At 40.2% G+C, this 18,914-nt stretch overlaps 6 protein-coding genes across 7 annotated transcripts; 4 read left to right on the top strand and 2 right to left on the bottom strand.

The window, feature by feature from the left end:
* The first annotated feature begins 973 nt into the window (after window positions 1-973).
* On the top strand, window positions 974-2,068 carry LOC130697606 (apolipoprotein D-like). The gene is made up of 6 exons (XM_057520548.2): window positions 974-1,165; window positions 1,251-1,338; window positions 1,408-1,453; window positions 1,513-1,565; window positions 1,623-1,789; window positions 1,869-2,068. Exons 1-6 carry the CDS (start codon window positions 1,025-1,027, stop codon window positions 1,989-1,991), a joined length of 618 nt encoding a protein of 205 aa, XP_057376531.1. The 5' UTR covers window positions 974-1,024; the 3' UTR covers window positions 1,992-2,068.
* Window positions 2,069-3,070: 1,002 nt separating this feature from the next.
* LOC130697742 (apolipoprotein D-like) lies at window positions 3,071-4,088 on the top strand. The gene is made up of 5 exons (XM_057520577.2): window positions 3,071-3,251; window positions 3,325-3,376; window positions 3,439-3,474; window positions 3,549-3,677; window positions 3,750-4,088. Exons 1-5 carry the CDS (start codon window positions 3,123-3,125, stop codon window positions 3,980-3,982), a joined length of 579 nt encoding a protein of 192 aa, XP_057376560.1. The 5' UTR covers window positions 3,071-3,122; the 3' UTR covers window positions 3,983-4,088.
* A 253-nt stretch (window positions 4,089-4,341) lies between these two features.
* On the bottom strand, window positions 4,342-5,354 carry LOC130697516 (apolipoprotein D-like). Its single transcript, XM_057520459.2, has 5 exons — window positions 5,166-5,354; window positions 5,034-5,085; window positions 4,933-4,968; window positions 4,718-4,846; window positions 4,342-4,646 (listed from the first exon to the last, which is right to left on the bottom strand). Exons 1-5 carry the CDS (start codon window positions 5,337-5,339, stop codon window positions 4,411-4,413), a joined length of 627 nt encoding a protein of 208 aa, XP_057376442.1. The 5' UTR covers window positions 5,340-5,354; the 3' UTR covers window positions 4,342-4,410.
* A 335-nt stretch (window positions 5,355-5,689) lies between these two features.
* LOC130694533 (MICOS complex subunit MIC60-like) lies at window positions 5,690-9,033 on the bottom strand. Its single transcript, XM_057517641.2, has 14 exons — window positions 8,821-9,033; window positions 8,563-8,754; window positions 8,422-8,483; window positions 8,212-8,360; window positions 8,091-8,153; window positions 7,882-8,032; window positions 7,523-7,781; window positions 7,364-7,463; window positions 7,159-7,302; window positions 6,963-7,094; window positions 6,429-6,902; window positions 6,271-6,366; window positions 6,107-6,207; window positions 5,690-6,051 (listed from the first exon to the last, which is right to left on the bottom strand). The coding sequence occupies exons 1-14, from the start codon at window positions 8,922-8,924 to the stop codon at window positions 5,874-5,876; spliced, it is 2,205 nt and encodes a 734-aa protein (XP_057373624.1). The 5' UTR covers window positions 8,925-9,033; the 3' UTR covers window positions 5,690-5,873.
* Window positions 9,034-9,253: 220 nt separating this feature from the next.
* Window positions 9,254-13,884, top strand: LOC130692726 (tetratricopeptide repeat protein 37-like). Its single transcript, XM_057515835.2, has 7 exons — window positions 9,254-9,365; window positions 9,441-9,527; window positions 9,595-9,866; window positions 9,938-10,124; window positions 10,193-11,471; window positions 11,534-12,718; window positions 12,789-13,884. The coding sequence occupies exons 2-7, from the start codon at window positions 9,441-9,443 to the stop codon at window positions 13,841-13,843; spliced, it is 4,065 nt and encodes a 1,354-aa protein (XP_057371818.1). The 5' UTR covers window positions 9,254-9,365; the 3' UTR covers window positions 13,844-13,884.
* A 130-nt stretch (window positions 13,885-14,014) lies between these two features.
* On the top strand, window positions 14,015-18,159 carry LOC130696572 (hemicentin-2-like). 2 transcript variants are annotated; one of them, XM_057519695.2, is made up of 7 exons: window positions 14,015-14,455; window positions 16,503-16,657; window positions 16,804-16,865; window positions 16,930-16,984; window positions 17,356-17,449; window positions 17,519-17,753; window positions 17,859-18,159. In XM_057519695.2, exons 1-7 carry the CDS (start codon window positions 14,368-14,370, stop codon window positions 18,136-18,138), a joined length of 969 nt encoding a protein of 322 aa, XP_057375678.1. In that variant the 5' UTR covers window positions 14,015-14,367; the 3' UTR covers window positions 18,139-18,159. The 2 variants fall into 2 exon arrangements, with proteins under 2 accessions (XP_057375678.1, XP_057375756.1); XM_057519773.2 differs by lacking the exon at window positions 14,015-14,455 and adding an exon at window positions 14,760-15,719.
* Window positions 18,160-18,914: the final 755 nt, after the last annotated feature.

Here is an 18,914-nt window from a genome sequence, read left to right as displayed (position 1 = left end):
AAAAATGCACCCAATGAATTTTCGACAATGATCATTGATAACATGTACAAATAGACGCATTATGTGCTAGCTTCAGATATGGATGAGGGTTAGGGAAGGGGAAACAATGGGACTGGCGTGAAAAGCCTCGCGCGTGCAAATACTAGTAAGTTGTTATCGCGTTGGCTAGATGGCATACCACAACAACCGCAGGGACAAGACGAAATTAGAACCGACGACGTTAAGTTTCAGTTAGTTGGATTAGCAAATACTTTCGGTCCTGCCAGACCATGCAAGTTTCATGGGCGTAGAAGAATGTCTTTAAAAAGATAAGATCTTTCAATCGTCTCAGACTATTAAGTTCGATTTGAAGAATTTCATTTTTCTTTTCCTAACCACTAAAATATCAAGTAGATCCCAAAACTTTTATTAGCTCGGATTAATTACTGACTTCGGTTGTAAAGAAATTAAGAACGAAACATTCCAGTTATATTTTTTGTTTCCTACATGAAGTAAAATGGAGAAACTAAAGCTCGCTACCCCGCAAGGAGCAACCTTCACAAGAAAGAAAATGTATTATGGTTATGAAACCACGAATTTCGTCGTTCGCATGCATATTTCTCTGTGGGGAAAAATTGCAGACAAAAATCCATCCATTAGCACATGAATTTAATTCCAATCACGAATCCTTAGAGTTAAAAACAAAGATATCACAAATGATTACGCATAATATGGAACTCTAGCAACAATTGGTTCAATGTATGTTAAGGTTTCCTGCCAAAACTTAAAAAACTTCGAGAAACATTTGATTCTAGTTTGTTTCTTTAAGCTTGTAATCGGGAATTGTTAGCTTATTGGTAGCTATAAGCTCAATACTATGTGTTCGTATAGTTCTTATCTATTAGTCACGAATGCCATTGTTTACAGAAGATCTGATGTTTCAATACCGGTTGATAAAGAAACTTACATAAACGTAAGCGTAAAAACAATTTAAACTCCGGCTGGAGCTATCTGAACTAAGCAGTCATCCACATCAACCGGAGAAATGTTGAACACCCGATTTTTGGCGGCTTTGTTGGCGATCGCGATTATTTTCGCGTCTGGAACTCACGCAGCCGTTTTCAGGCGGTCTAGCCGGGCAACCTGCCCACAAGTAACGACCAAGCCCGACTTCAATTACATTCCGGTATTACATTTTAATAGCATAATTTTTTTCATCCTGCATTGAGAATGTATTTGTTAATATTTCTTTACCAATTATTTTCTTTTAGTATGCTGGTTTGTGGTATGAAATTCAGCGCTTTGAAAATGTTTTCCAACAAGGAACATCATGCGAGCGTGCCATTTACGAAGAAATCTGTAAAGCTTGAGCCTAAATTAAAGATTGTAATGCAAATGTCTAATTCAAATTTGTTTTCCGATGTACAGCTGTGGGTGTAGTTAGCGTGACAAACACAGCTGTTTTGGCTGACGGGTGAGCACATTTTAAAATCAATTCGACTCCACCTGTTACATTTTTCCGTTGCGACACAGGACCTTGACTAACATCACTGGATCAGCCACTGCCATCAGCCCAGATCAACCTGGTGAGGTCATTTCTTAAACATGGTTTATAATGTACTAATGTATGTATGAAATTTCAGGTCATTTGATCGTCTCCTTCCCTGGTCGACCGGACGGAGATTATTTGGTATTGGACACGGACTACACCAATTATGCCTCTGTTTATTCTTGTGATGTCGCTGGAGCTTTCGTTCTAGAATACGCATGGCTGTTGGGTCGTGAACAAACTATGACCCAAGAAATTATGGTAATGTCTATTAAATTAATATTTAAAAATATTGTAAAACAATTATTTCACCTTTAATCTTTTAAAACGATGCATACAGGATGTAGCTCTTTCCAAGTTCACTCAGTTTGGAGTCGATGTCAGCGAATTTCAACCGACTACCCAGGGTGAAACCTGCGTCTATTACCCAGAATACCCTTTCCCCCCATCTGTTTCGAATTAATAATCTGATTTTAAAAAACAGTGAAGTTATCGTTGTTTTACTGTTGTCATGTTTTAAATAAACGAATTAAGCTAAAATAGAGAACAAGTGTTATTTGTACGTAAATAGGTTTTTATAGGCATGACGTACCTGTAAGAAGAGTTAAGTGATTTGCGATGATGTTTAGAGATAAAAACAAGTAAACGGGATCAAGAAAAGTGGCGTGTTACATGTGAGTCCCTCAAAACTGGTTACTTTTGTAATAGTTTGACAAACACGCGTTTTGAATTTTGAGTACAGAGACATATTACGTAACGGAAGCTTCAAAACAACTGAAATCTAGACTGTTACCAAACAGGTTTGGCTGGCCGGATTGTGTTCGCTCATCCGGAGTCGAATGTCAGGACATCGCGCTTGAAAGTTTTTTTTGTTTGCAGTCATAAAATCCGCATCCGATGTTGCAAAGTTGAATGATTTAGGCAAACGAAAACAAATAATTTAAATTGGTTGTGCTTTTATTGCTAAAAGTTTTCTATTTTTTATGACGAGCAATAACGGCCGCACCAATCACTCAGTAATTTCCACCCACAATGATACCGTAGGTCCGTGAGTCCATGAGACAATCAATCCAATCATAAAAATTTTGCCAAAAAATAAGTGACCTCTATTCAGACAATAAGTTACGTAATATCCGCATCGTTACGTAAACTAATTTTGTATGACATGAGAAATTAACTATTGCATACGATAAAATGCTTCATAATTGAAAATAATGCCAATTGCGCAGCGGGAAGTGTAATGCACACCTGCCCCAGAAAGAGACATTTTTTCCCATTTTAATGGACATTTCTGAGGCAATTGATTATACTAATCACACGTGGCATACCACGGGACGAGCTCCCGCATGGCCCTTACATATGTCAATATCTGGTGATAAACTTTAAACGTATCACATGACGAGCCCAGTTTCACAAGGTCCGTTCACAAAGTACACGAAAGCCAACCAAGCAATGCCAACTACTATAACCTTTGTCTTACACTTATGTAAGATGAGAGAGATAAAATGAAACAAAATGAAATCGACTAGCGTATAAAACAACTAGAATTGCTTCTCGTTGTCACCTGTCAAACGGATCCAACCATACAACTAAGATGGCTAACAATTTGATCCAAGTCTTGCTTCTTGCCGCTTGCATCGCCGGGCTCAATGCTGGCCTAGTCCGCAGCAGCCGCGGCCTCTGCCCGACATTTACCACCAAACCTGATTTCGATTACAGACAAGTAAGTTTTACTTAATTCTTAATGAAATTTTAAAAGAACTCAAATTTACTGATATTGTTCTCTCTCGTTGTAGTATGCCGGAGTTTGGTATGAAATCGAGAAGATTCCCGTTGTCTTCGAAGAGGGTAAGTTCCAATTTTTACAAAAGTACATTGCGGTCTCATCACGCTCTTTGTTTAAATATTAGGTATGACCTGCATTCGTGCTATTTACGATGAAATCGGTACGTTCAGATTTTTGTGTTCAATTTTTTCATCACATAATTAAATTTTAATTATAAATTTTAACACCAAATAGCACCCAACACTGTCAGCGTCATCAACACCGCTGTTTTGGCTGATGGTAATGCCACTGCCATTTATGGATCAGCCTACCAGCCATACCCCGATACTCAACCAGGATACCTGATCGTTCAATTCCCCGGCCGTGAGTTAATTGAATTTTTGATCATTTTAAAGTCAAAATCAAACTAAAAAAATTGCGGTCTACTGATCAAAGGTCCCGATGGTCAGTACTTCGTGCTGGACACTGATTACGTTACCTATACGGCCGTCTATGATTGCGTCACCGTCGGTGCCTTCAAATTGGAATATGCCTGGCTTATGGCTCGTACCAACACCTTAACCGCTGAGCAATTGGCTACTGCCCGTGCTGCATACACCCAATTTGGAATTGATGTTAGCACCTTCGAAGCTACATACCAGAGCGATTCTTGCCTTTACCTTCCATAGGACTCCCAACAGTTTACTGTTTACCTTCCTTTCGTCAAAGAGCTTGTAAATTATGGCAATTGTTTGATGCGATGAAACTTGAAAATACAACATAAAAGATAAGAAATTGTTTACCAGCTTCACAGTTAAAACAAACGTTTATGTAGCACGTTTATTTTCTTCTTTCTAAAATATGAACCATAGTTACCGACCGTATTTGTGGATGAATGATATTTAGTAAAGAGCAATAGACAACAAACAGGGTTTTCAATTGTCTTTGATTTTAAAGGGTTTATTGACAATTTAACGCTCAATTCCTCGTTACCGATAATGTTTTTTTATTATGCGTAGATGGTCAATCAAGTACTATCAAAGAGATAGGCAAAATGAACGAATTTATTAAGGAAGTACAAAGGAATGTTTGGCTACAATATTTTATGGTACGATTGTTAAGGGAAGTACAGACATTTCGAATCTTGATAGGTCGGCTCAAAAGTACTTATGTCAACACCGTTGGCAATGAAAACATTTCTAGCAAACGTTAATTCTTCTGGAGACAAGGAATTAGCGCGGGCCAGGATCCAGGCATATTCTATTTTGAATTCGCCAATGTTAAAGCAATTGTAGACGGCGGCGTACGTGACATAATCAGTGTCAAGGACGTAGTAATCGGCACCACCAGCACCTGTAATTTATTTTGTAGGGCACATTCGAAATTTCTCATTTGAAGCTTTAGGGTATGTGCGGTCAACTTACGGGCATTGAAAGAAACAATTAAATGTCCAGGCTCAGTCTCCGGGTATGGCTGATAAGCTGAGCCGTATATGTCAGTCAGATTACCATCGGCCAAGACGGCAGTATTAACGACGCTGATGACGTTCGGTGCTGCAATGTTACGTAAGAATGTAATATATGGAATTAAATACTACCTAGTACTTAAAATGGCAAATCTACGACAACTTTGCCTTTACCGATTTCGTCGTAGATGGCACGAATGCAGGTCATTCCTGTCCACACAAAACAGATGTGTTAATGACAGTCTGTGTTAAAGGCAGACAGCGTAAAAACTCACCTTCTTCGAAACTTACGGGAATCTTCTCAATCTCAAACCAAATTCCAGCATACTGAAATAAGAAATTAATTCAACGTTACGTGTAACTGCAGTGTCTTTCAATTGAACAATACAGATAACACCAAAACATACTTGTAAGTAGTTGAAATCAGGCTTGGACGTAAAGGGAGGACATGCGCCTCGGCTGTTACGAACGACGGCTGCATCAATGGAGACAATAACGCCGGCGAAAAATAAAACTCGTTTCCATAAGCTGAACATTTTGCCTGTAGTTGGATGAAGTTGAAAATTGAGTTGAACAGACATGTCAAATTGCTCTGTACATATACCCACAAGGCATTATCTCTTTCGTCTTGCATACTGTTACATAAATGCAACAGAAAAGATTGTAATGATGATTCGATAGCACCACAGTCCTCATTTCGAAATATTGAGCTTCGTAAAAGCTACTGGATGCGATGAAGTTCGATTTGTTTTCGTATTATTTATCTTCGTCACATGCCACTCCACACGATACGAGACGTAGGTCAATATTGGTACCCTTACAGAGGAAGCAAACAACATGACGTTGTAACTCTGAAATACAGGAAATTAATTTGTTCCCCATAAAAACGGAACGGCTGTTTTTTTTTTCAATTGCATCACACTCGAGTGAATCCTGTTACATCCAGTTGTATTGCCAAACTGAATACAACTTTAAATTCTGTACAGTTAATAGCTAATAAAGATTTACAGACGATGAGCCTGTTTTACTTTGTTATTGGCTGACCGTACTACAACCATTTTCTATCAAATCACTTTTTTAAAGATATATGCAATCTGGGCTGATGGAGAAGTGTTTCACATTGATTCAATGGCTTGTACAGCTGCATAAGTCATAATCGCATTGACGGCTTGCACAGTTTCCAAGTGAATACGTAATTCTCGCAGCCAGTCGGTGGCAACGTTCTGTGGCTCTCCTTTCAATAAATTCATGTATCGCAAGGCTTGTTCCAGGTCGTCTTTTTCCAAATGGTACCTAACCCATATCCTTTGTTAGCAATTTTTATTATTTGGACTTTTGGATGATGTACCTTGCCCTAGCCAAAATGTCGAAGGTATTTAGCTCAGCCAAGTTGATTTCTTCATCTTGTTTCGGTGGCGGGCGAGCATCAACTTTTACCACCATCATGCTCTAAAAACATTTGGTTGACTAAAACTAATTTAACGATGTGGTTACCACGAAAAATTATACTACCTGCAAGTAAGACAGAGCGTAACGAAGAACTGATCCACCGTTCTCATCAATCAAAGCTACGCGTCGGCAAACTCTTTCAACATTTTGGAAGCGTTCCTAATAAATAATTTCTTTTTTTCTTTTAATGAAAACTTTGCTGAAGAACAGAGAGATTTTACCTTCAGCGCTCCCTGAGGAAGGATTCCCTGGTTTACAGCGGATGGCGGGATTGATTCAATGATTGCACGAGCAAATTCATCGTTGTTGTTAAGCGCCTGATTAAGACCACTCAAGTTAAGGGGGCGGCGCTGCTCACTCCAAGGCAGATGAACAGTGGCATTGCTACGCAGTGAATCCATCATTGATTGAGCTGCAATCCAGAGCTCTCGAACTTGGCGAGAAATGCGATCCTTTTCAGCACGATCGCGGATGGCGTCTTGTATTCCTTTACCCATTCCGTGAAGTTTAGCCAGGTCTTCGTGGTGCAATGCAGTCAACTTCGCAATATCTAGCTCACGTTCAGCTTCAAACGTTCGTTTGAGTTCCTGGTACTGCGTCTTGAGGCTGTCATTTAAGTGGTCAGTGTAAGCAGCAGCTTGGAGCTTTAGCTGCTGCGTGAACTGATCCGATAGGGTTTTTTCGTGGAAGGAGATCTATCAAAACATTGAGAACATTAGAAAGTTAATCAGGCGATAACTGGAAATATTGCGCACGTCTTGATTATATTTGGCTTTAAGTTCATAGTATTGCCGCTCCAATTCGACTCGTAGACGTGACTCCAGGATCGAGAAATCTTCTTTCCGTTGCATATCTAAAGCTCCTTTCAAACGCTGTTGCTCTCGCGACTATAACAGAATAATAAATACTGTTTTTTTTTCTTCACACGAGCTGTAAAGATCGTAGGCTTACTTGTTGCTTGGCAAGCTCCTTTTGCAGTGTTATTATCTTCCAATAGGCATGGGCCATCAAAATATTAACTTCCTCTTCACCCAATTTCGTACCCTCAGTTTTAAAGTTGGGGGAAAGATCTGGGCGAATAGCGGATAATTCCATCTTGAGAAAGGAAGAAAAAATTGATAAGGCTCGTAAAAAACATCGGTTTTCCCATACAAACCTGCAAATTGTGTCTTGCAGTATCAACAAGTTCACGATATTCATCCATAACCTTGGCTTCAGACTGAGCAGCGTCCACCCGTGCTTTGGCAGTTTCCAAGCTACAAACAATCTTCTAAATATGCGACAACGAGGTTACAAAATAATTACTACTGCGTACCTATAGAGAGCACGCGCAACACTTTCATCAATTGTAATAAGATCAGGTGTTTGTTTACTCTGATCGTTCTTAAGACCGTGCGCTACAGCTTCTTTTAGTTGGGCTACAGCCATTCTTGCTTCGTGAGCTCGGGATTCGGCAATTTGCACAGCTTCAATTTTATCTTGCGTCGCAACAAAGACCGGCTCCCAGATATTTTCTTGCGTTTGACCTGGCTCATAGATCTTTTCCAAGGATTTAAAGACTAAATCAACATGCTCTAAAAATCAATGAAGGAGAAATATTCATGTTAATATATGTTACGACCTTTTCGAGAAAAAAAAAACTATGGCACCAGAAAACATGGCACTTAAAATTACTTTTGATCAAAGCCGCAGCGGTATCTTGTGCATCGACGGCTTGTTTCACAGCTTCCGAAGCTTTAGCATGAAGGTCCCTTAGCAAGGTTTCGAATTCAGCAGAGCTCATTTCAGACAAATTAACTGCAGCTGTTTCCTGAATGTTGGCAACCTAAAGTAATTAAACACTTAGTTGTTTCATTAAGATGACGACGACTGATCTTTCTCACCTCAGTGGCAGAGCTATTGGATCCAGGCTCATTTACTACCTCTGTGTTTTCTGCAAGTTTCACCTGAAAACAATGAGAAGACTTTAATCCTGCATTTTATCAAAAGGTGAAAAGGAGCTACTTCATTATCCAGGCCTACAGGATCCTCTTTGGTTGAATTTTCACTTTTCTCATCTTCAATTGGTTTTTCTGCAACATCTAATGGTGTTGCATCTACAGGGGATTTAGGTGACTCAACAAGAGCATCAGCAGGGGTAACAGCTACTACATCTATAGAGAAATTTGAACCAGTTTATTAGGATAGAAAAAAAACCTGGAAAATTCAGGGTACCATCTGTTTTCTTTGATGCTTCTCGTTCTAGCTTTTTCTTTAGAAGTCCATCTTCCAAAGATCTGCACAGAAAAGTATGGGTAACTAACAAACATGTTTGATGAAACATTTAAGAAATAGATGGGAAAAAAAAATACATACTTGACAGGAGGAGTGAACACTGGTAGATGGGAAACTGGAGGTCCAAGTAGCAGATTGTAGAGAAATGAGGATCCAGGGATGTTTTCCTCAGAGAACTTTCTGAATCCATCACTTGTTTTTGCTAAAGCGACTGAACCACCGACAGTCGCCAAAACAGCGGTACCAGCAATAGTGAGCAATTTACTTCCAGATCTAATAGTGAAGCTATAGATTACAACTGATCTAAACATCACATAAAATGATTATTCCACCGGTTACATTTGATTGGATTTTCGGCTGTTTATGTTCCGACGAATAACGTGTCTTCCATTTTGGAGTGACACTTTCGACTGGGAACAGATTCTGGCAGGTGCTTTCCACATTCCTCGGAAAATTCGATTTAGTACTTAAAAATTTCCAAATGATATTAAATTATTCTGCCACCCTTATAAAATCTTGGGAGTAGGACAGTGGACAAACAGACGACAAAGTTGGCTTTCGTACTGGTATTAGTTCCCAGGCGCTAGATGGCAGATAGCCTACCATATTAAAAAAGATCTTTAATTCACTAGTTAGTATTTGGACTATAAAAAATTTCACGATAACACCTATTTGATGGATACAAAGTATGCGTGATATAAATTTTTTTAACAATTGCGTGATTTTTCCGTTAAGTAGGCAAACGCGCAAGCCGGAAGGAGTATCTGATTCCCTTTCCAATCATCGTTGAGAACCCTTTTATCATCTTACCAGCAGACGACGTAACTAAATATAAAAAAGCCTATTGCTGATTATCTGATCTGGTTCTCTGCAATCTTGATAAGGTGATTTAAATCTTTTGCCAATAATTTCGCATGCTTGTTCCGTATCAACATTAATATTATGTTGATATAAAAAAGATGGAATACGACGTGAAAAAAGCTTTAAAAGACGCAAAAGAGTTTGTTAAAAACAAGAACTACAGTTCAGCCTTGGACACCTGTAAGGTGAACAAATAAGTTTCTGTACAACTTCCTACCGTTATTAATCCATATGTAAACAATTTCTGTAAAGGGTATATTGAAACATGAAAAGAACAACTACTTGTCATGGGTTTTGAGTGCAGTCTCTTTTCAAGAACTTGGCCAAAGTGAAAAAGCCTTGACAGCTTTTGTTAAAGCAACTGAGCTACAACCAGATCAACTGACTGCCTGGCAAGGGCTAGCAGCATTTTTGGAACAAGAAAGAAATCAATTGGTGGTCACTACTGATGGTGGTCAACAGTCACAAGAGCTTGCACAGAAGCTATGTGATGTGTACAAAAAGCTAGAATGCCTTCTTAAAAGGTTAAGTATTGTCAATTTTTTGCATTAAGCTTCATTCGTTTTGCACTAATGGAACCATTAAATTTGCGTAGTGATCCTGTGAAACATTTAAATATCTTGAAGAAGCAATGTGAACTGTACACAACATTAGGACAGCTTGAGAATTCTGCTGACAGAGCAACCCTTCTTCTGAATAAAGGAGACAAAGAAATAACCAAATCTGTAGCAAAGACACTGTCCCCTGTTTTATCTCTTTTGGATCATCCAACACTACAAATTGTTAGTACTTACATCTTTTTCTTTTTTTTTCCATTTACAAGAATTTTCATATCACATTTTTTATGCAGCTTGGAAGTTCACTTGATGAACTAGTTGACCCAGAAGGCGAAAAATTAGACAAATTTTTCATTGAGCAAAAGCTTTTGGTTGCGTTGCAATTGAAGCAGTATTCGAAGGCGGTAACCGTGGCTTCTGAAATTCTTATTTCAAACCCAAAACATGTTCCATCCCTGGAAGTCATTGCCCATGCATTTGTTGAAGAAGAAAAAATTGATGTTTCGCTTGATCGAGTTGGACAAATAATTGATGCATTGCTGTCGGGGAATCCAAAAAGCGAATATGGTTTACTAGCAAAAGCACGGTGGTTGCTCTTGAATGCAAAACCGTTGGAAGCCAAACAATTATTAGAATTTATGAACACCAAGGACGCGACGCGTAAATCACGTATTCTTTGTGAAGCGTACCAAGAATTACATCAGTGGGCAAAAATGGAAAACATTTGCCGCGACGGCTTGGAGTCTACTGTTTCGGCAGAATCGGATCAGCGTTTTTGGAAATTGATGCTGATAAAAAGCTTAATGGAAGCCGGTGGAGATGAACGTCTTAAAGAAGCGTCGATGTTCTTGGATAATATTCGGGATGAAGCAAAGAACTTAATTTTGTTTCGATTATTAGATACTACATTTCATTTGCGTTCCAACCAATTGGAAAAATGCAAACATAATCTTGACATACTAGAAGAGGAACAACCAGTCGACAATATGGATAAGGTACTTCTTATCAAAGCCGAATATTTGGAAAAAATCGGACGCGACGTGGACGTTACGCAGCTAATAGATCATGTTTGTGAAAGCTATCCACAAAACGTCGAAGTATTATTGAAGGCGGCAAAAATGTTATGGCACAGTTCCAGTAACCGCGGGAAGAGCGTCGCCATTATGCTTAACGTCATTAAGCTGAATCGAGATATTGCAGAACCATACGTGTTTGTGGGGACGTTTTATGGCGAACAACAGCACAATCCTTCAAGCTTGCAACGAGCTGTGCGATGCCTTGAGAAGGCCTTCCAATTAGATCCCTATGAAATAAGAACGTGTCAAAAGTTGCTGGAACTCTATCGGTTGCTTGATGATATTCCAAGTGCCGTTAAACTTTTGGAGGTTGTCGTCCGATGTAATGCAAAAAATCGTCGATGGGCTTGGTTGCAGAAAGGTCTTCTGCACTTAAAAATGTTCCAGAAACAGAAACATGTTCCGGAAAAGGAAAAAGAAGCTGGCTTGGCTATTACATGCTTGCAAAACGCGATGGCTATCGACTCCAATGATAGTTCAGGCTGGGAAGCCTTGGGTACATAAACGATATTGCCTCATTATACTTTGAGACGTGAACTAATCTGATTTTCTATTTAGGCGAAGCCTATATTGCTCGTGGATCGTATACTGCTGCTTTGAAAGCATTCCAGCGGGCGTCCGAATTGAACCCTCAATCGACTTACTCGTCATATCAAATCGCCTCCATCAAACAAATAATGGGTGAAAACGCAGAGGCTGTAGACGCATTTGAAGCTCTCCTCAAGCGCACTCCAGACTATGTGCCTGCCCTTAAAGGACTTGCTGAAACCGTTCTAAATCAGGCAATTGATTACCTAACGGACGGTTTCACTGGCAGAACTGTGGACTGCTGTTCGAAAGCTTTTGATTTGCTCGTGAAAGCAAGTAGACTCAATAGCCACTTAGCCTGTGTATGGGCTCTATTAGGTCAAGTCTGTTTGCTGCTTCGGAATATTCCGGATGCAGATTTCATGTTGCTGAACGTACCGCAAGTGCTTCATCCAGACAAAGATCTTCCCATTACCAAAAATCTGGTGATGGAGATGGGTCCGAAATTCTTCTTGTCTGCATTGAGGTTGCTGCCTGATTCAGGTGCGTTGTGGCACAATTTGGCTTTATCTTATCAATCCTGTTGGAAACTCAATGAAACTGCAGCCCACAAGTCTTCTGCATTGGCGGCTATCAAGAAAGCCATTACTTTGGAGCCTAAAGATTCTTCACACTGGGATTTGCTGGGTCTGATTGCTACTGAACCAGCCGTCCGGCAGCACGCCTTTATTCGTGCCTTGGAGCTTAGTCCTAACGCACCAAGAACTGCTGCCACCTGGACTCACTTAGGAGCACTGTATATGGAAAACGGCGACCTGCATCTTGCCCATGAATGCTTCAAACAATCGCAAAACATCGACCCATTCCATGTCCCGGCTTGGATTGGCCAGGGAAATATTGCCGAACAATTGAGTCCGGAGGAAGCGATGGACCTATTCCGACACACAGCAACCATTGGTAGCGGTACTCCCGGCCAGTGTGAAGGAAGTCCATCCTACGCTCAATGGGTGATCAACACTTTGGCTGATCCTCTAGCCAAACAGACGGCCCATTATCGCTATAGCATTGTCCAGATGCACGCTGTGCCAACTGCGATTGACAGTCTAGTCAAGTATGTCGCACTCTACCCTAACGACAGTTGCGCACTCAATTTACTAGGACTCCTCTACGAACGCCAAGGATTACTTTCGAAAGCCGAAGAAGCCTTCTTAAACGGTGCATATTTCTACGATCCTTTTCTATCTGTGAAAATTATGATTGGTGTTTTCTTTTTGTCATTCCACAGGTATTGAACATCTAAGTTTGGATGATAGCACGGTCAGCAGAACCCGCATGGACAAGATGAAAGCTAATTTGGCCAGACTTTACACTTCTCTTGATCGATGTGATGAAGCCACTGAACTGTACGGCACATTGCAGGAATCCGAGCTAAGCTCAGCGTGTGGAATTGCTCTTGCTCACTTCAAAGCCAACAGACATGCCGAGGCTTATGTTACCTATGAAGCAGCCTTGAATTGGCTGGCTTCAGATGACGAGAAACGTTCTCATTTATTGGTAGCTATGGCAATGGCAGCGTTTCGACGCGATTTCCCCGACGCCGAAGCAGCAAATTTGCTTCTTTACGAAAGCTCACAATTGCAACCACCCTCCGTCTATGGATTGTTAGCTCTTGGAGCACTCGGTCTGCTAACAGAAGACGATACCTTGACTACAGCCGCTTTCCAGGAATTGTTACCGTATCAGACAGAGTCACGCTATGTAGCAGACATCAGCCGGTTGTCATCGTATCAGCAATCGCTTTTTGGAAACGAACTACAAGGGCAACGTGAAATTGCGCGCAATATTCATATGCTGCCCAACGTTCCTGAGCTATGGACATTATTGGCTTCTTTTAAAGCTTCAGTTGTAGTCCAGGCGTCTCATTCTCGGCCGTCTGATGGATTGCAGGTGGCTCGTTGGGCTGAGATTGCATTTAGTGCTCGGTGCCAGAGTGACTCGGCTGCAGACCATGTTTTTCAAACCATCGATATGTCGCAAGTTATTTCGCTCATCAGTCTGGGCTATCTACTAGCCGGAGAGGGCACTACCAGTCTTACAACAGCACAGAAGGCCGTTCACTGCAATCCGCATTCAGCCGCTTCGTGGTCCGTCTTGCTTGCAGCTGCCCTTCCTTTCTGGAGTGGAACGGGCATTGGTAATGATCGGATTCAACGGCTAGGTTGGCTAAAGAAATTGATCGAACATTTGCGCCGCAAATGCGATGTGACGGTGTATTCCCGTTTAACGCCATGGCTTGGCCATTACGAACGCCGGTTGGTTTCATTCTTGAGCCAATCTTGATGTATTTCGGCTTCAGATTCCAATAAAGCTTATGAATCAAATCCAAAGAAGACGACGAAAGACCACGGGAAAAAAAAATTAATTCCGTCTTGTTGTATCCAAGTAACTGATAAGTTTTTAAAAATGTAAGACAGCATTTTTTGGCAGGATTGTTGGCTTAGATTACGCGCCGCCCATTTTCTAGCACCTCCTACTGCCAATTATACGGCATGCATCCTTTGGGTTGGTTTCAAAATATTTTTTTCCATTTGTGCTGCAAGTCTCCATACTCGTGGTCTTCTCGCTCTTACTTACTCAGTTAACTAATACGGTTCCTTCTCTGTATAGTTGGCGCCGTATTTTGGTGATTGAAGAGTGACGCACACACCGCTAATCAAACGCAAACGAAAAAAATTTCATCGTGGACTGTATTGCGTGCTGTCATTGAATGTTGTGACTATACAGTAACTTTTTTTTAAAATTAAAGAGCAATAGGTGCAACTTGCAGTGAAAATCGACATCACCATGTACTACAAGTTCCGCTAATGACGTCGATCGTGCACCTCCTTGTCCTGGTTTGGCTGTGGACCGGGTTGATCGGCTGTTCGACGCAAGTTTTGCATTTCAATGACGGTAAGCGAACCTTTTGTTTCTTCGAAATTGCAGGTTGCGTTCAAATGTCATTTGTTTTATGCGTTTCATCAAATTGCTTTCGATTTTGCGTGCGAAACCAATTTGATAGAAAAATTTTTTGCTATTCTTTACCGTTTTTAATGAAATCAGTCAAAGGGGTTCTACGACGTAGTGATTCGTGATTTTGTGCTAGTGTATCGAACAGGGCGGCAAAAAATTTTGGTAGAAAAACATATTGCGTCTTCAAGTAAACCAAGCGACCCGAACTTTATCCTACGATAACTCTCAGAGTCTGATTCTAAATTTGCGTTTTTTAAAAAAGAAGCTTACCATCGTAAAATGTTGATAATAATTCAATGTCGTTACGTTTGCCTCGCACGCTTTTAAGCGTGACTGCCAAGTTAGACATCATTGTCAAGCTGAGAATCGGAATCCAAACATTTCCCTACCGACCTTCAGGGTGTTGAGTGACTAACAGATTTCTTTTCTTAATCTTTTCTGTTGCCGTTGTTGTCGAACGCACACGGCTGACGTGTCTAACTAATTTTTAATTTCGATGTCAGCAGTGAAGCTTAAGAAAATTGCCTTATTTGTTTCAAAACAAACGAGAGAAAATAATAAAGAAAACTCGGCCATTAAATCCAACGTTGAAAGGGACGTAGTTGATGGGCCCATGTGGCATTTTTTATGGCAGCTCACTGATTTTGTTTGAATAATAGCCCGGCATATTATCAAACGACAGGAAATGAAACCTTGAATAGAGTACGACTTTTTGTTTAGATGCAATCTTAGGAACCGGGAGAACAAAACGGTTAAAAATAAACAAGTTTTGTTGTTATACCAACATCGCTTTACATCATCATAAACAAGATGTATGTCAAAAGCTTCCCGTTTGGTTAACAAACGTTGTTTAAACTTAAGAAAAACAAACTGTACGTCACGGTGGTCGACTGACGGAGCCCAACGTATTGGAAAAAAATTTGTACCAGTAATTGGGTGCCTAAGAGTCATGAGATTCTCTGTCTATGGTGCCCGTTGATGGGCACCCAAGAAACCTGCTTTCTCTGTGGGTATAACAGCGAGCGGTTTTATTTTCAGCTTGTTTTCCTCCCTCTAATACTGTGTCTCGCACTCGCCCCGGCCAGGCGTTGATACCGTAATGGTCTCGCTCGAGTTCACGCGTCTCCGTCAAGGCGACGGACGAGTAGGTTCATTTGTACTACGTTTTGACACCACCATATAGACTTCCATCTGTGTTTGGAAAGTGAGAAATATTTGTGGAATTCCTCTGCCCATTTTTTGTTTTCGTTTTCTACTCAGTAGATTTTAGTTTTCTTTATGCATCTATACTTGTATTTCAGTCCAATTGTTCGACTTCCTTTTGATAAGAGATGCGATACGTATAACTAGTGTGGCTAGTCTCTATTTTTAGGTGTTGGAAGCGCGACTCGTTGATAATCCCGACGCCAAAGCAACAGTCTCATGGCAATAACAAAGCGGATCCCTTTCGACTTTCAAAGGGACTTTCTAAGAACTTTTGGAAACGATGGGCTCGACGGTTGGGTGGGAAGATACGACTCTCGCGACAATAAATATCCTCTACCACGTTGTTGGCGACACACTAAAGTGAAAGGACTGCGAAGAAAAGACCAGCCAGTTTATTGTTTCAATGTCCAGCGAGCGCCTCGACGTTAAATTGACTGCCTCAATCCCCATTTAAAAGGTGCGGAGTGAGTCGTTAGAAATTAATTCACCGTTACTTCGGGGGGAAAGCGGATCTCACTCCCGTTTAAAAGTATTGTAGAATGAGATTCTTCGTCGGACAACCATGAATCATCGCCATTTCTATTTCGAGATATTGACGAGGCTTTCTTATGGTTTACTCAGCCAGAAACAGGTCAATTAAAAGTGAATGGTAAAACGTGTTGCCACTGTTATGTGGGCTTCTGCGGATGTTGATCCAGAGACGATGTTTATAAGAGCTCAGTTGACTTGCGTTTATTTTTCATTTCAAAGTGTAACATTTTTGTTTTCACGTCTTTGCCAGAGGCTTCATCCGTTGCTGTTGTATCCATTCCATCACCAATGCCCAGTTCCTACACGCGCCAACAACTTGTCCTAGGGCCAGCACTAAATGTAACGGTTCGCGAAGGCGATAAAGCTTTGATGCCCTGCATTGCACCACATTTAGGGGATAAAACAGTTGAGTCCTTAATCATTGGTAACCAAAAATAGATACATAAAATTTGAAACGAATTGAACAAATATTCCTAGTCATAAACTGTGTTGTGAAATGAAGTTCACCACGTTAAATAATTGTAAATTTAAATGTATTTATCTTTCATCAGGTCTCGTGGATAAGACAGAAAGATTTAGCTATTCTAACTTCCGGCCATCATGTATACACAAGGTAATTGATTGTAAACAAGATTATCGCGTACTTGCAGTCTCATTGCTGTGACGTGTTTCAACAGCGATAGAAGAGTGGAATCCATCCATCCATCATCATCGGACCTGTGGGGATTGCAGGTAATGAATTCGTGATCGCTTTCACCGCTTGTTGTTGACTTTTGGTTATTCTTGAAAATGCGATAAGAACTTCAGATAGTATTTTCTGAACTTTAGAATGCGGTCCCCAAAAATATATTTTTCCATTCGGATGGGGATATTCTTTTGATGAAAGCATTACGCAACGCTCTTTTGCAATAGTGTAGCATGTTGAATTCCAGTCGTAATGAAAGTTATGCCAGAGGTAACACTTTTGTGAAGGCTGCATTAAAACATGGTATTTGCCTCTTCTACAAGGCTTTCTTCCCTATTCAGCGGCTTCCCCTATAACTCAAGCTAAGGGGTGCAAGGATTTTCTGAATTTCTAAATTATTTTGTTCTGCACCTTACAGATTTCGCCTGTACGATCTTCTGATGAAGGCCTATACCAATGCCAAGTAAATACGGAACCAAAACAAAGCCGCACTGTTGTACTTGTAGTTTTGGGTAAAGCTAAAGATTGTTACAAGTTTGTGGATGCCAAATTCATATGTGGTTATTGGTTCTTCTTTCAAGAACAAGATTTGAAAGATTCTCCCATCGTATCTGCACTACCTACCGTTTCGACGAATGCAAGTGCAGGACGAATGCCAAAATTAGCTTTCAAGATTGTTGGTGGAAATCATGAGCGAACTAACGTCGAGGGCAGCAGTCTAGCTTTAATATGTTCGGTCATCCTGCAAGAGGATGGGCTATATGGAAAGAATATTGAATTGGCCTGGTGGCGTGGAAACGTTAAACTCGATTCAAAGTAAGAAATACTGCGTTTTACCTTTTGCCTACCTAGTTCGCGCACATGACACTGGCTAAAATGTAGCTTCGAGAAGAAGACATATTATTTTTTTTTTCAATATAGGAACTCTGGTGCACGAGTCAGCAGCAGCCAAGTTGTGAGCACTGATGACGTCACAGCAGAACTCAAAATTCATTTCATACAACCCTCAGATGCAGGAATTTATAACTGCAAAGCTGAAATCAAATACTTCCAAGAACAGATGTTAAATGCAGATGCTACAAAACAGTTACCTGTGAAATTGAACGTCATTAGAAAACATGTAGAAAATGCTGCAGTGTTTTGTATACCATTGCCTGTTTTCTTAATATTGCTTGTATGCTGCATTATTATGTTTTTATGAATAAATGCTATATTTCCATTACATGCCATGTACTACTCAAACAATTTTAATGACTCAACACATGTCTATTTTTGAGAATTCGTCTCATCAAAATTCTGCGACCATTTAGGGTAGAAAGACGTGTCTTCCAGCCATGCCTTTTGATGCGTTTAATTTCATTCGGCCGAGGAAAATGACAACGTACATTTGAAAGAGCTGCGGTCAAACTAATTGACCTCGTTTGATTGAAAATTTGTGCTGCTCCAAGAACTGGTTGACAGGCGAACCTATGATAAGAATTTATGGCAGGACAGTTAAGAAACATCAGATGACTATTTTATGCAAGAAAATTTACCTGGAAAACTCAGAAAACAGACGACAACCGATACCAAGTAGACCCATCTGAAAATTCGATCAATGTATTACAAAACTTTAAATTTGTAGGAACTAGGAAATTAAAGCAACAACTTCAACTTCCTCCGTGCTCATGGGTTTAATAACGTCTGCTATTCTTTACTGCTGCAGTATTGCAACGTATGCATTATTTTTGTATCTCCGTTTTATCGTACGGAGATTTAGCGTTACTATCGTAATTTGTATTATAGTAAAAATTTTAGTTTTATGCTAATACAAGAAAGAAAATCAGCGTCCAAATATTTTAAATAACAACTGTATTCGATTTTGATAAGCAATAGTAAAAAAATATAATAAAGGCAACGTCTTCTGAACAGGGCCTGTATGTAACGACCTAGAAGAAAAAAAAAGCATCATTCTTGTTTGACAATAATTGAAAGTGT

The sequence above is a fragment of the Daphnia carinata genome, chromosome 7, assembly GCF_022539665.2.
Source record: "Daphnia carinata strain CSIRO-1 chromosome 7, CSIRO_AGI_Dcar_HiC_V3, whole genome shotgun sequence".
Taxonomy (NCBI): domain Eukaryota; kingdom Metazoa; phylum Arthropoda; class Branchiopoda; order Diplostraca; family Daphniidae; genus Daphnia; species Daphnia carinata.
The sequence above is the reverse complement of the archived record's forward strand: the minus strand, read 5'-3'. Positions and strand labels throughout refer to the sequence as shown.

Excerpts from the sequence above, each read along its gene's own strand:
- LOC130697606 (XM_057520548.2), top strand. The coding sequence starts at position 1,025 with ATGTTGAACACCCGATTTTTGGCGGCTTTGTTGGCGATCGCGATTATT. Across the intron at positions 1,166-1,250 it reads CCGACTTCAATTACATTCCG|TATGCTGGTTTGTGGTATGA; the intron begins GTATTACATTTT and ends ATTTTCTTTTAG. Across the intron at positions 1,339-1,407 it reads TGCCATTTACGAAGAAATCT|CTGTGGGTGTAGTTAGCGTG; the intron begins GTAAAGCTTGAG and ends TCCGATGTACAG.
- LOC130697742 (XM_057520577.2), top strand. The coding sequence starts at position 3,123 with ATGGCTAACAATTTGATCCAAGTCTTGCTTCTTGCCGCTTGCATCGCC. Across the intron at positions 3,252-3,324 it reads CTGATTTCGATTACAGACAA|TATGCCGGAGTTTGGTATGA; the intron begins GTAAGTTTTACT and ends CTCTCGTTGTAG. Across the intron at positions 3,377-3,438 it reads TCCCGTTGTCTTCGAAGAGG|GTATGACCTGCATTCGTGCT; the intron begins GTAAGTTCCAAT and ends TTTAAATATTAG.
- LOC130697516 (XM_057520459.2), bottom strand. The coding sequence starts at position 5,339 with ATGTCTGTTCAACTCAATTTTCAACTTCATCCAACTACAGGCAAAATG. Across the intron at positions 4,969-5,033 it reads TCCCGTAAGTTTCGAAGAAG|GAATGACCTGCATTCGTGCC; the intron begins GTGAGTTTTTAC and ends TTGTGTGGACAG. Across the intron at positions 4,647-4,717 it reads AATTGTTTCTTTCAATGCCC|GTGCTGGTGGTGCCGATTAC; the intron begins GTAAGTTGACCG and ends AATAAATTACAG.
- LOC130694533 (XM_057517641.2), bottom strand. The coding sequence starts at position 8,924 with ATGTGGAAAGCACCTGCCAGAATCTGTTCCCAGTCGAAAGTGTCACTC. Across the intron at positions 8,154-8,211 it reads CTGTAGGCCTGGATAATGAA|GTGAAACTTGCAGAAAACAC; the intron begins GTAGCTCCTTTT and ends CATTGTTTTCAG. Across the intron at positions 6,367-6,428 it reads TTCCTCAGGGAGCGCTGAAG|GAACGCTTCCAAAATGTTGA; the intron begins GTAAAATCTCTC and ends ATTATTTATTAG.
- LOC130692726 (XM_057515835.2), top strand. The coding sequence starts at position 9,441 with ATGGAATACGACGTGAAAAAAGCTTTAAAAGACGCAAAAGAGTTTGTT. Across the intron at positions 9,528-9,594 it reads CAGCCTTGGACACCTGTAAG|GGTATATTGAAACATGAAAA; the intron begins GTGAACAAATAA and ends ATTTCTGTAAAG. Across the intron at positions 11,472-11,533 it reads TTCAGGCTGGGAAGCCTTGG|GCGAAGCCTATATTGCTCGT; the intron begins GTACATAAACGA and ends TTTTCTATTTAG.
- LOC130696572 (XM_057519695.2), top strand. The coding sequence starts at position 14,368 with ATGACGTCGATCGTGCACCTCCTTGTCCTGGTTTGGCTGTGGACCGGG. Across the intron at positions 14,456-16,502 it reads AGTTTTGCATTTCAATGACG|AGGCTTCATCCGTTGCTGTT; the intron begins GTAAGCGAACCT and ends CGTCTTTGCCAG. Across the intron at positions 17,450-17,518 it reads TGTTGTACTTGTAGTTTTGG|AACAAGATTTGAAAGATTCT; the intron begins GTAAAGCTAAAG and ends TCTTCTTTCAAG.